Source organism: Crocodylus siamensis, chromosome 8, assembly GCF_052110815.1.
Source record: "Crocodylus siamensis isolate JL-2025a chromosome 8, ASM5211081v1, whole genome shotgun sequence".
NCBI lineage: Eukaryota > Metazoa > Chordata > Crocodylia > Crocodylidae > Crocodylus > Crocodylus siamensis.
The window spans coordinates 72,112,061-72,125,029 of NC_143402.1; the positions used below are offsets into that span (position 1 = coordinate 72,112,061).

At 45.4% G+C, this 12,969-nt stretch overlaps 1 protein-coding gene across 1 annotated transcript in view; it reads left to right on the plus strand.

The window, feature by feature from the left end:
• ANKFN1 (ankyrin repeat and fibronectin type III domain containing 1) overlaps window positions 1–12,969 on the plus strand; it is a 95,407-nt gene that overhangs the window by 68,108 nt on the left and 14,330 nt on the right. The window contains exons 11-15 of the mRNA XM_090059687.1: window positions 20–136; window positions 6,091–6,306; window positions 7,919–8,085; window positions 9,932–10,082; window positions 12,151–12,319. Of these exons, the coding sequence (XP_089915813.1) occupies window positions 20–136; window positions 6,091–6,306; window positions 7,919–8,085; window positions 9,932–10,082; window positions 12,151–12,319 (820 nt within the window). The remainder of the gene's footprint in view (window positions 1–19; window positions 137–6,090; window positions 6,307–7,918; window positions 8,086–9,931; window positions 10,083–12,150; window positions 12,320–12,969) is intronic.

Below are 12,969 nucleotides of genomic sequence, written 5' to 3' on the forward strand. Positions count from 1 at the left end.
TGTGACATGTATTTTGCAGCTGTCTTGCATGTGGGATGATATCAGGTGGCTGAGGCAGAATATGTCCATATCCGTGTCCTCATCAACAGCACTTCAAGCCAGGCAAAAGATGCTTTCAGCAGCAGCACAGTTACAGGTTAGTTGCGCTGCATATTTTCAGCCATTAACTTTAGTGCGTTTATGGTCTCTGGGGGAAGCTGCTGCCAGCTGTCCTTTGCTTCAGCACTCCCACTAGGCCTTTTCTTTGGAGAAGCGTTATTGCCTACTACAAAGCAAGCAGCTGAGCCTGTGTTGCCAGGTGGAAGGAAGGGGTTTATGTTAAAAGTAAATCTTAGGAAAACAGAGAAAAGAAAAAATAATGACAGCAGCAGAACCAAACATGATGCAGCAAATACCATCAGTAAATTTGCAGTAAATCTGCAAACTTTTGTAAGGTGGAGGGTGCCACAGTTGTAACCCATTTGTCACTTCAAAGGCACGATCCCTCGCATAGTAAATGCCTATTTCTTACCAATTTTTCAGTTAAAGTAGCATCTATTGCTTACTGCATTCAGGGCTGCATTATGTTACGTGCCAGGCACATTCGTTGTAGAAGAAAACTTCTGTCCCAGAACGCTGCCAGTCTAAAATGTAAAACATAATTATCTCTATGGTATAGACAGATTAAAGTAGGAATTGTCAGAGGAGCCAAAGGGAGTTAGGCAGCCAAATCCTATCAAATAGTAGGGGAATCTCAAGGGTACCTATGAAGTCTGTTTGGCTAGTGGGAATCTTGAATCTTGCTCTCCACAGTCATGGTGCAGTGCCTAATGCAGAGACCACCCTTGCTAAATAGATTCTGATAGAATTGAATAGATTTTGGCAAACTTTGATAGGTTTACTGCCCTGTTAAGAACTCTTAGAGGTGGTCAATAACTCTTAGAAGTGCCCCAGAGTCCCCTTTATTTCAATCCACTTCTGGGAACAATCTCCTCTTCACTCTCCTGCCACGTCTTCATGTTTCTTTTGGTTCTCAGAGGGGATGCTTCCCAGTTCAGGTCCTCGTTCCAGAGGACACCCGGCAGTGAGAAGCTCCTGCCTTAAGGGCTAATTGCATGGCTCCACACCAACCCTACACCATGCCCCATGCAGCTGTTACACAACTGTTTCATAGTTTCACAGTTGCTAGGGTCAGAAGAGACCTGAGTAGATCATCTAGTCCAACCCCCTGCCATGGCAGGAAAGAGTACTGGGTTCAAATGACCCCAGCAAGGTGTACATCTAGCCTCCTCTTAAAGACCCCTAGGGTAGGAGCCAGCACCACTTCTCTTGGAAGTTGTTTCCAGATCCTAGCCGCCCTGACCGTGAAGTAGCGCCTCCTGATATCTAGCCTAAATCTACCCTCTGTTGTCACCTCTGTTGGGGCCTTGGCCTATTCAGCCCCTGCCCCTTTAATGTGGCTAGGCCATCTAGCCTAAGCCCACTGTGTTGGACCTGGCTTTGAGACACTAGCTCAGCTCCCTCCTTTCCTGTCGCTGGGGACCTGGCCCCTGTCTGCTGCACACCTGTGGTGCCGGGCTGTCTGGCCCCCATCTCTCTGGGCCTTGCACTATTTGCCAGGCTCCACTATGGCTCAATACTCACTGGAGCCTAAAACCTGCCCTTGGCAGGGCTCAAGGCACTTACGTGCCTCTGGGCACTAATGATGCCTCCAAACCTCCACTTTAAGCCTCATCCAAACCTCCATTTGAAACTACAACATAAACACTAAAAACCAAATAATCAAGGCAGCGCACCTGCTTCCCCCGTGGCTCCTTCTCTCTGGGTCACTCTGTCCTGTGCCTGCAGAGCTATTTTCTTTTGGTCTCCCGGAGCCTACACACTTCCTTCAGCCTGGGCTGGTTGGGCCCCATTGGCTCAACCCAGGGCTTATATAGCTCTGGCCTGAGCTTGCTTTTAGTCAGGTGATAGTCCCCAGTCAGCTGACCAGCCTGCAGGGCTACCTTTTAACCCAGGGGTGGGCAAAATGATGGATCCGGCTGGCGGCAGGACTCCATTTCCCAGCAGCCCCTGCCCGCATGGCTGGGGCCAGTCTCCATGGAGCCCCCAGCTACAGCTGTGCTGTGATAGCGCAAAGCTGGGGTTGCCATGGAGACTGGTCCCAGCTGCGCTGGCAGGGCGCGTGGCAGGGGGCTGTTCTGGAGCCACTGGGATCTTGCGGTGGGGGCAGCTTGGTCTGGGGCTAGGGCAGACTCGCAGTCTGCAGCCTGCATGCTCTGGACAAGGACGTGCAGGCAGCGGACTGCAGCTCTTCCCTGCCTTGGGACCAGACTGTCGCCGCTGCAAGGAGCTGGAGTAGAGCCGCATCCCACTGCCTGCACGACCCTGCCCGGCGCATGCAGGCTGCAGATCACAGCTCTGCCCTGGCCTTGGACCAGGCTGCACCCGCCACAAGATCCCAGCAGCTGCAGAGCGGCTCCCTGCCCTGTTCTGCTGCATGCCTTGCCTTCATGGCAACCCCAGCCTTGCACTATCACAGTGCAGGTGTGGCTGGGGTCTCCATGGAGACCAGCCCCAGCCCTGCGAGCAGGGGCTGCAGGGAAATGGTGTCCACTGCCAGCCCACAGGCCAGACTTTAACCCCTGCTCTGGTGGCAGGCTGTGCCCTGAAGACTGTCCTTAAAGGGGCTGCCCCACAGGGCTAGGGTTCCCTAGGGACATAATTGTCTGGGAAATCCTAGAGAATGAGCTAAAACCTACATGTGAGGTAGGTCATTCTCTATTAAATGCTGTCTGTCCTAGAACAATTTCTGCTGCAACCTATTTACTTCTTTATAGGTCCCCAGGTGGTTCATCCCAGATTAAATTGTATGGAGCTTTTCCATAAGGGATGGCACATAAAAAGTGAACTACGCATTAAGCATAGAAGGATGTGCTGAATACCCTCAATGGCCAAACCTTGTGGGAAAGTCAGCATGGAAATAAATATGAATGCACCTTTCATTAAGTTCTTAATTGCGCCTGCCAAGATACTAGGGGTGAAAGCGCCTCTGTGCAGAGAGCCAGCATTGAGGCCTTGTTAAATCCTTAAAATAGAGATTAAGTGCGGGTTAAGTGGTGCACAGAAGTTGTGCTCACCCTCGACAGCATGGCAGCAGATTTCACCTTTAATCAGTGCCACGTGCAGGACTCACTACTGATGCCCAGAAAGAATGGTCTCGTGATTCAGGCACTAGTGTCACCCGTGCAAGACCGGGTGCACTACCTCTGCCACAGGCACTCCATGTGGGTTTGGGCAAGTCGCTTCATCTTTCTAGGCTTCTGCTCTTTCAGTAGTCTGCAAGACACCTGTGAGGGAGGGAAGGGCTATTTCGCCCACCTCCGTTTTTCACACAGGGAAACTGAGGCACAGAATGGTTGAGGGGATTGCCAGAGCTGCATGGGGAAAACTCCGGTTTTCTTAGTTTTAGATAGGTGCTTTACCCAAGAGACCCAAGCAATAACTGAGCTTTTATAACCTACATGATGGCCTGACACTTTGTGGGAAACTTGCCCGTTGTGGGCATTACTGAGAATAGCTTTATGAGGCAAGAATATCTTTTATGGGTGATATCTTTTACTGGACCAACTGCCTGGTTTGGATAGACCTAGACAAGCTTCTGAATGCAGCGCGAGGCTAATTTTATGTGCGTCGACAATGAACGCTGCACAAAAGACCAGCCGTCTCAGACAGCTACCTGTCTTGTCTGATTTCTCCAAAGCACCCCCAAATACATAGAGAGCAAACCTGCTATATCTTTGTTAGGGGACCACCTACATTAAGAAGCAGATGCCTGTCAGCTCTCTGAGCTGTCGCTTGAGACAGATTTCACTCTGTTTGCCGAATACTCCCTCCAGGGCAGTTCGCAGAGTTTATGTAGTGCATATCCCTGTGGTTAGCTCACTTTGACTTTCCCTGTGCAGATCATCTTTAATAAGCCACTGGTAATAATACTGTTAAAGTGCATTTTGAGATTCCGGGTAGATTGCATTGCTATTCATTACCAGCAGTGATAAGAGTAGTTTCAGGCCCCGAAATATAGTATGTTTGCCCCTGTGGTCTATTGCTCCCCAGCTTTTTTGGCAAATTTATCGTCCTAAGCGCTTGCTCTTGTCAGTTCAATCCCTTGAGGAATATCGGCTTGACACTGATCTGCCAACCTATTAGCAGTATGCCGCCTAATGGGATCTGCCAATGAGGGTCTCGATAAAGCGTATACGGTTGAATAAATTTTACTGAGGCTGTTAAAAGCCTGACTCCATAGGCATTCAGGACGAAATGAAAGAGATTGGTGACAACACAGCTGGTGAGAGACTTGATCAGTAGACTCTGAGACCCTGGGGACTGTAATTTTGCCTGCTGTTAGACAACTAGAGCAAATAAAATGCTTGGGGTGGAATGGCAAGCCAGAAGAGCTTAAAAACTTTTTTTATCCTGTCATTTGGCAACATGTTCCTGAGTCATTGCAGATTCTTCCATTCCATTCTACCTGCTGGAATTCAGTTCAGAATCCAGCATTGTCAATAAGAAAAGGTAGCTGTTTGCCCATTGACCTCGGCTTTTCCGTTTACTACAATAATTGTAATTAAAAACAGTGAAAAGATGGCATAATGCCTCCCATCCCTTTCAGTGGGCATGTATATTGCTGTGAAATATGCCCAGCATCATGCAAGTGCCTTTTGAGGACTATCTCTGTAGGCAGAAAAGTCAGAAAGAGTAGGATGTGGGGTGATAGACTTGTACAGTATGCCCTGGAGAGGGATACATAAAGCTAAACTAGCTACTTAAAGCCACTTATAAATGGCAGCCACTGTACTGACTACTTAGAGTGCTTAGTTTATAAACAATTTAATAATACAGATTATAAGTAAATAGTGTCTGCTAAGTGCAGATAAGTCCGCTCCGGGTAATCTATCGGTGCAGAATGTCATTAAGTTAATGTTCAGCTATGCACTTCCCTAAACATACAATGTGCTGCATTGTCAATTCAGTTTTTCATTTTAAACAGCCCCTGCCCCCTAGCAGCTTACTGTAGATCTCTTGAAAACTCCCGAAGTAGTGGAAATATTTTAAATGGTAAGCATTTTTCTTTAAGACATCTGGGAATCTCCTCGGAGGCTAGTCACTGAAGTTAGTGTGCTCACCCCAGCAAGCAAATACCTTACTATAGAAAGGAAGGAGGATTTTGGCCAAGGTGATTATCGTTTTGCTCTTTTTTTTTTTTTTAATTGGTGTTTTTCTGGAAAGCTTTGGCCCTTGTATTTGGTTAGGATCTCTTGTTAGTTTTTTTTTCATCAAACATACTTTTGGTGTGCAAAGTGAAAAGGCTAGATCCATTCCTCTCCAAGTTCCCTTCTGTCAGGAGACGTTGTTCATCTCAGTTCCACGGTTAGCTGCGCTTGGCATGGATGGGACGTCCTCTCTTTTTTTCTTGCTAAGAATAATGTCCATCAGCAGTATGATACTTAAGTTTCCAACATGAAAATTTCAACTTTTGGGCCTCTCCCTTTGCATCTTTGACACCTGTTGCATTTCATGTTGGGATCTAGCCAGGTTAAGATGCATATCTAGCATAAACCAGCATAGCTCCATTGAAGCTAATGGGGCGGCATTGAGACTAGCACTGAACGCTTTTGAACTTCCTACCTGATAGCCACATAACTTGTTGCATCTAGAAGGAAATTCTGTTCCAGGTTGTACAAGGCAGTGACACTGCTGTTTGCCCCTTCAAGAAGACATTTGGCTCCTAATCATCAGGCTGGTATTTGCCACTAACCTCCATTTACACCGACAAGTGGTCTGCTCCCCAGATTCTCCATGCAGCTTGCAGACACAACCAGGGCAGAATTCCCTGCTGCGTTGCACTGAGTGAAGTGGAGAGAGGGTGGGATTTAAAAAAAAACAAAACCTCCCTATGCATTGGCTGAACTCAGCCCCCAGTAAAGCCAGGGCAAAGTTCAGGCTGATTGTGATGGGAACAGAGCAAAGCTTCCATTCAGTGCCCTGGAAAATGCCATTCTGTTCACATAAGATGGTTAATATTGTCCTTTGTGTGATCCATTTGTTTTCTAGAATTTGTTGGGAACTCACAACTTGGGCAGAGTTTATTACGAACCGATCAAAGACAGACACGGCAATATACTGATAGTTACAATACGAGAAGTGGAGACTCTCTATTCATTTTTTAATGGCAAATGGATGCAGATATCCAAGCTGCAAAGCCAGAGGAAATCCCTTTCAACTCCAGAGGAGCCAACGGCACTAGACATCTTGCTTATAACGATCCAGGTAGCACTTTGCTTCACATACTTTATGCTGTTAAATTTTTAAAAGCCTATGACTGAGCACTGCTTTATGGAAAAGTTCTTTCGAATTAGGCCCTTATCCAGCGCCCATTAAAATCAATGGCCAGGCTCCCACTGAGAGTAAAGGCGTCCGTTGCCTTCAGTGGGCATTGGGTTGGGCCTTTAGTATGAATAAAAATCTATAGAACATCTAGACTTTAAAGACCTGCTAGAGAACGATACATTTTTCCGTCGTTTTTTGGACCCTAGCTGTAGAAGTGTATAGCAAAAAACACAATGTTCCATTAAATTATCTAGGATAGCCCCAGGTACCTACAGGGGCACCTATTATTTTCTGCACTCTATAAGTAGTTTCTACTTTGACTGTGAAAACCATGTTTGCTTTTGAAATCTGACAACCTCACTTAATGGCTGTAGTTTCTGACAGTAGGATGCATCTCAAAATATCTCTGATCTCCAAACCCAACAGATCGCAAGAGTCATTAGAAATACTTCAAACCGAGTCGTTGCCTTGCCTCTCTTGTTAGTTCAATTAGATATTGACTCCTGTGGCTAATTAGCATCACTTTCTTCTCTGCTGTCAGGTGCCAGAAACTGACAGGTAATCAGGTTAGAGTTTGGGATAAGTTAAAAGATTTCCAAATGGTAATAAAATATACCTGGACTACACTAGACTTACGGCTTTAAAATGTGTTATAGGTGCAGAAAAATCCCCATCTGGGCAGAAGTTTTATATTAGGAAACCCCAAATACAAGTCTGATCAGGTTTCCACAGAGATCCTAGTGGAAAAATTTTTTGCCCTAATGGCTTACACATTCCTATCTAATGCCCACCCTTTCTTGTGTTACTTGTTTAATCATCATGTGGGTATTTTGTTCATGAAGTGCTTGTGAAACTGAAGATCTAATTCCACCGGTGAGAGCCAAGCATAGCACTGGCAGATAATTTGATGGTTCCAAGGGTGAAGGCATAAAGCCAGGTGGCTTAATCCTCACCCGTTGCAAAGGCACACATTACTCCGGATGGCAGTCAACTTCATTTATAAAAACAGTCTTTGGGGAAAGCTATAAATAGCCCAGTAAATGTCTCGTGGCTTCAGTACGCGGACCCTCGGTGCCAATTCTTTCTAAGCTCTTTCTGATGACAAAGACCATTGTATTGAAAATGCAGCCAGTCACTTGACAGTAAATTTTGCTCTCTGCTACACTTTATGTCCTTCATTACTGATGCACACGGAGAACCATGTAGAACAAGTTCCCTAGATGCTTTACCCAGAGCACCGCTCAGGAAACACGGTCTCAACACTGCAACCTACTTCTTGTATCAGGTGAACAGTTGTTTCAAAGGACGGTTGTTTCCAAGCGGTGGAGCTCTCTCAGCATCTCATCCAGTGAAACATTTACATGTGTGCTTGACCTCATGGACCAGTTGCCCTGGTGCATCAAGTAGAACAACTCCACTCCGAAGGGGGATTTGCTTTGCTGAATTGGCCTGCTGTAAAAGCCATTAGTTGCTTTTTTATTCCAGACCCTTCCCCTTGTGCGGGGAAAAAAAAAAATCATATTTTTATGTAGGAATGTCTCTCTTCAAACAGGACACACTTTCCTATCACAAAAGAAGTCAGCAGCGCCTCCCTCCTGGCTTGTACCTGGGTTACCTTAAACTCTGCAGCTCTGTCGATCAAATCAAAGTTCTTGTCCTGCAAAAGTTGCCCAACATCCTGTGTCATGTTAAAATACGAGACAACAGCAACGTATCCAAGTAAGTGCCTTTTTTTTTTTTTCAGTAAGCCTGAAGCAGTTGCTTGAATTGAAATCATGTTAATCCCAAGTGTGTGAAACTGTCCTGTTGGTGTGGGAACCGCGTGTGAAATCCACAATATAAATAGAACCGGAAGATGCAGCTGACTAAATGTTAATACTTATCATTATCATAGTGTTGTCAAGAATTGTATAGAATTAAATAGGTAAAACATGAACTCGGAGACTGACATCCTGCAAGGCACTGAGATGCTGGGCTGTGAACTAACGAGGCATTTGAGCACCAAAGCATCAAAGTCAGCAGAACGACTCATGTGCTTAAAAGTAAGCATGTGTTTACATGATCTTCTGGATCCAGACCAGGGAGTTTAGCGCCTTGTAGGTTCAAGCCCTTGGAGTCTATTATTTACTTATTTCTGAATTGTACTGCATATTGCTTATCCACAGTCTGCCAGGTTGGCAGTGTGCTCATTCCAACCAAGGGTCAAATTCTCCTCTCTGCCATAGCCGTGTAACCCCAGTCAATCTGCTGTTGGCTGCACTGGTATATTATTGTCACAGTTTAGCGCAAGCTGCATACTAATGAGATCATTACCGGTTTCAAATGTGCATGTGTTCATGTCCATCCCTCCAATACACTTGGGGCTTCATCCAAAGCCCACACAGGTCAGAAATCTCACCCACTTCCAAAGGATATCCCTCAAGCCCTAACACCATGATCTAGCGAGTCTGCATTCAGTGCAGGGGTTCTCCAGAGCAACTAAGCTATCCATGCCCACAGATGTAGTCCAGCACCCAGTGAGTTCAGCGACAGTTATGCTACTGACTTGCCAGCGGCACTGGATCAGGGCCTGTGCATGTGTTATGCAGGCTTACAGGAGACTGAACCCTCTGCACAGTGATTCCTTCATTGTATCTAGCCTCTTCCTGTCCCTAAAAAAAATATATCAGCTACGTGAAGACTGCAAGCTCATGCTCAAACCAATGCTGTCTGCTCTGGAACTGCCATGCTTTGGGATGGTATGGGGTTTTGCTTTTTCTGGTTGAGACTGCCAAGATCTCATGCATGGGGCAGTGTATTTTCTTTTCTTTTCTTAATTGCATGTGAGTCCATCAACCAGCTGAAAATATGGTGCAGTTCAGAGGGCAGCTGGATATTTATGTGGATAACAGAAATATCCAGAGCATAGTAGTAAAGGCTAACAATAATTTTGGAAGCAATATAAAACCTCATGCTTCAGGGTTTAAAGCAACCTCAAACTACTAAGGATTAGGACCAGCCCTTTATGTGGGGGTAGGTTATCCTCACATCTATTATCCCTCCTATTGTGCAATTTTGTGCACCTTCCTCTGAAGCATCTGGCTGCTGTCAGAGATGGAAAACTAGACACTGGGTTTGAAAATTCCTGTGTTTATCGGATCTAGGGTTGAAATCTAACCAGAGAGGGGGAGGAAAGGAGGCAGAGAGAAAATTGAAGTCATCGTTGTATACCACTACAGTCCAGCTAGTATCTGCTTTTAACAAGGCAGTAGAAGGTGCAGACTGGAGTGCATGTTTGTGGGGAGAAAAAAGGCTTACTGAAAGATTTCAAAGGGAAATGTGGTGATTCTCAGATGCTAGCAAGAGTGTTCAACTTGATGTACATGTGTTAGAGAAATTAAATAGGATGCTTTTCAAAATTGGATGTTTTACTACAAACAACCAGGACTGGATAATTTTAGAACATTTTACTATATGAAGGTCAACAGAAAACCGTCAACAGATCCCAAATGCACATACAGTAAAATTCTTCCTTGCGCACTGAACTTTTGTTTTATTTCTAATTTTAACTTGACTCAACATACAGAGATGAGTGGGAATGGATCCAAACCTTTTCTGGCTCAGAATCTGTGGAAAGTATGGATCATGCATCAGACTGCCCTACTCAATTGTTCTTCTATGAGCTCCAGATGGCAGTGAAAGCACTCCTTAAACAGATCAATCTACCTCTACACCAGGTATTATGCTTGGTGGTATTTATCACTTTTTTTTAAAAAAAAGCTGCTGTTTGGGAAATTGTACAAAAGCTAAAAACCTATATATTTCTATAAGGGATTAACTGTTATTGTTGCAAAAGAAAAGCAAGAGAAGTTTAGTTAAGGCAACTTTGTATGATGGGAAAAGCTTCTTCAGGAAAGAGACTCTTTTTCCAGATTTATGCAGGTATAGGAATAAAACTGTTCACACAGGCAGCTATTCAATAGGCAACCAGACTTACATGTATAGAAACTCTTTTTCATGCACATCAGGTAGTTTGGAAGCACTTTTCCCCAGCCAAGACCAGTAGGTATTTGCATCTTCCTGCAAACCCTGGCACCTGCCAGTCCTGGAAGTGCAGATATGGTGGCCTGTTGAAAACACCCACTCCAGCGTGAAACTATTAATCCTCTCCCACCCTGTGCAAAGTTAGTGCTTCTGAAAATGTAGCTCCAGTCTTCCAGACTGAAAGTCCTGAAGACTACAGTCCTCCGTCACCTGACCAAGGACATGGTAGGTGGGAGCAGGTTCCAGCTTCCCCGCAGTGTCTGAAATCCCAGCTCCACTGGAGTCAACGGCAAAATTCCTGTTGACTTGCATGGGGCCAAGATGTCGCGGGAAGGCCCTCCGAGGTTATGAGCAAACAATCAAATTTAAGTGAGTTCAGAGAGGCTGAGAACTTGCTGCCGAGCAGCAGATGCTCAGTAATTATTTGTGTGCCTCACTTAGCCCATGGGAAGCGATCCATTGCAGGGGAAGCTGCTCACTTAGCACCGGGTAGCCTCATGCGCGCATAGCCGCCACCTTCCAGGGTAAGTCCCAGCAGTCTGATAACTCACTTGGATGAGATGTCCATACCCTTCGGCTGCTCTTTCAGTTTTGAGAGGGCCAGAAGAAGAGGTGAATCAGCTTTGCACTCCTTGCAAGTCCTGTTCGCACTGCTCGAGAAGTGTAACGTGGCCCCTGGGCAAATGAGAACCACATTCCCCGTTTTCAGTGAAACTTGCTTCATTTTGAAAAGCTGTGCTTAGGCCTGGCTCAGATGTAAAACCTACCAGTGCAGTCTTGCTGTGCCCAGGCAGAATCCAAGTAAGAGCCATGCAAGACACTGTGTGTATGCTGACACGTTGCCAGACACACTGATTTCAGGGGCATTCAATGCAGGGCTCCATGCTAATGCATGCTTGCTCAGGGTTAGATTAGCAGCCTTCACGCCAAGTCACTTTAGTTACAAACTGTGGGGTCCTGCTGAAATCAGTGACGTACACAGATGGTGTAAGTCAGCATGCAGTTTGTCCCGAGTGCCTCCACTCAGCCATGCCAGGCTTAAGTCCACCACCAGCCCATGACATGCAAAGCACATCTTTGGAAATTAAACATGCAGCTTCATGTTTTGCTCAGTCAGGACCTTATTTCTGAATTAGGGACCTTGATTTTAGATTCACCCCATCTACTTGGGAAACATTATTTGCAGCCCGTACTTCGATTGCAGCGGTACCTCGGAGGCCAAGTCACGGTCCAGACAGTTGCAGAGCAAAGACAGCGCTTTACATCATGGTTGCAGAAAAGCCTGTAGCCACCCACTGCATGTGCCTTTTCTCTGGCTGCAGCACTTGTTAAATCTTTTCAGTGCCCTGTTGGGGGAAAGCTGCATACTTCTCTTAACCGACTCTAAATTGAATCTTAAAGGTTTTTAATTGAATCCATTTTCATGTTTTCACATAATTATACAATCATAATCTTGAAAAGCGCATGGCATGTGATCATTTTCTGCCTAATAAGAAACATAAATGTTGTTTTCGGGGTGGGGGGGGTTGTTTATGTGTGCGCGTTGGGTTTTTTAATGTGGAACATTGCAGCTTTAAATCTGTATTTTATGTAGTGACATTAACCCGCATTTAAGCCCCCTAATATTTATGTTTTATAAAAATTCGGAGCTTGATGTCGTGCAAATTTTCTTTAATGTTTTATATCATTGGGAGTGTTGTTTGTATAAGTGCCATGTTGTAATTCTCTCCCGTTCCTTTCCCTGCGCGTGTCCCTCTGTAGGCTAAGCACTTCCGTCTGTATACACAGGAGGTGTTGGAGCTGGGTCACAATGTCTCCTTTCTTCTCCTGCTCCCCGCCTCAGACGACGTCTGCACTGCCCCAGGACAGAATAATCCTTACACCCCACACTCAGGATTTCTTAACCTCCCTCTTCAGATGTTTGAACTCGGTATAGTAGCTTGCTTTACCTAGAAATATTAACCCAGCCTCCGTATAATAAAATCACAAAGTTGTATCTGTTTTCCCTCTTGTCCCAGTGGAGAGTCAATAAATCACATGATCGCTTTGGCAGCAACGCTCCCTAGGACTGTGTACAAGTTACAGAGGCAGCAAAGCAGCTGGCATTTCGGCTGTAGCCACCATTATTGCCATGCAGAGCGCAGAGCAAGGAGTGCAGTTATCAAACACATGCCTTCACGTGTTATGCAGGACGCTGTTCTTTAAAAGGAGAATATGGCCATTCGATGCCAGGACTGACCTGATGAAAACAGATGTGTTAAAAAAAAAAAAAAAAAGTCTTTATTCTGAAGTAGGATTTGCATCCTCTTGGAAAAGAAATAGGTCGAGGCAAAGAGCTGGTGGTTTTATGCTGAAGAAGTATTGCAGCTTTTTACTTATAGACGGTCCCACTTCGTGGGAGCTTTGCGGAAGTACTGGGCTAAATTTCACACGTTACAGGCAGCTGTTTGCTTTTCATCCTGCAGAAGTGGCAGGCCCAAAATGCAATAAACTTCTTATTGCTATGAGACTAATATCACTGTATACTGAAGGCACTGGACTGTGACTCAACTGTAACTGCGTGGCAACCGGTCCAGCTTT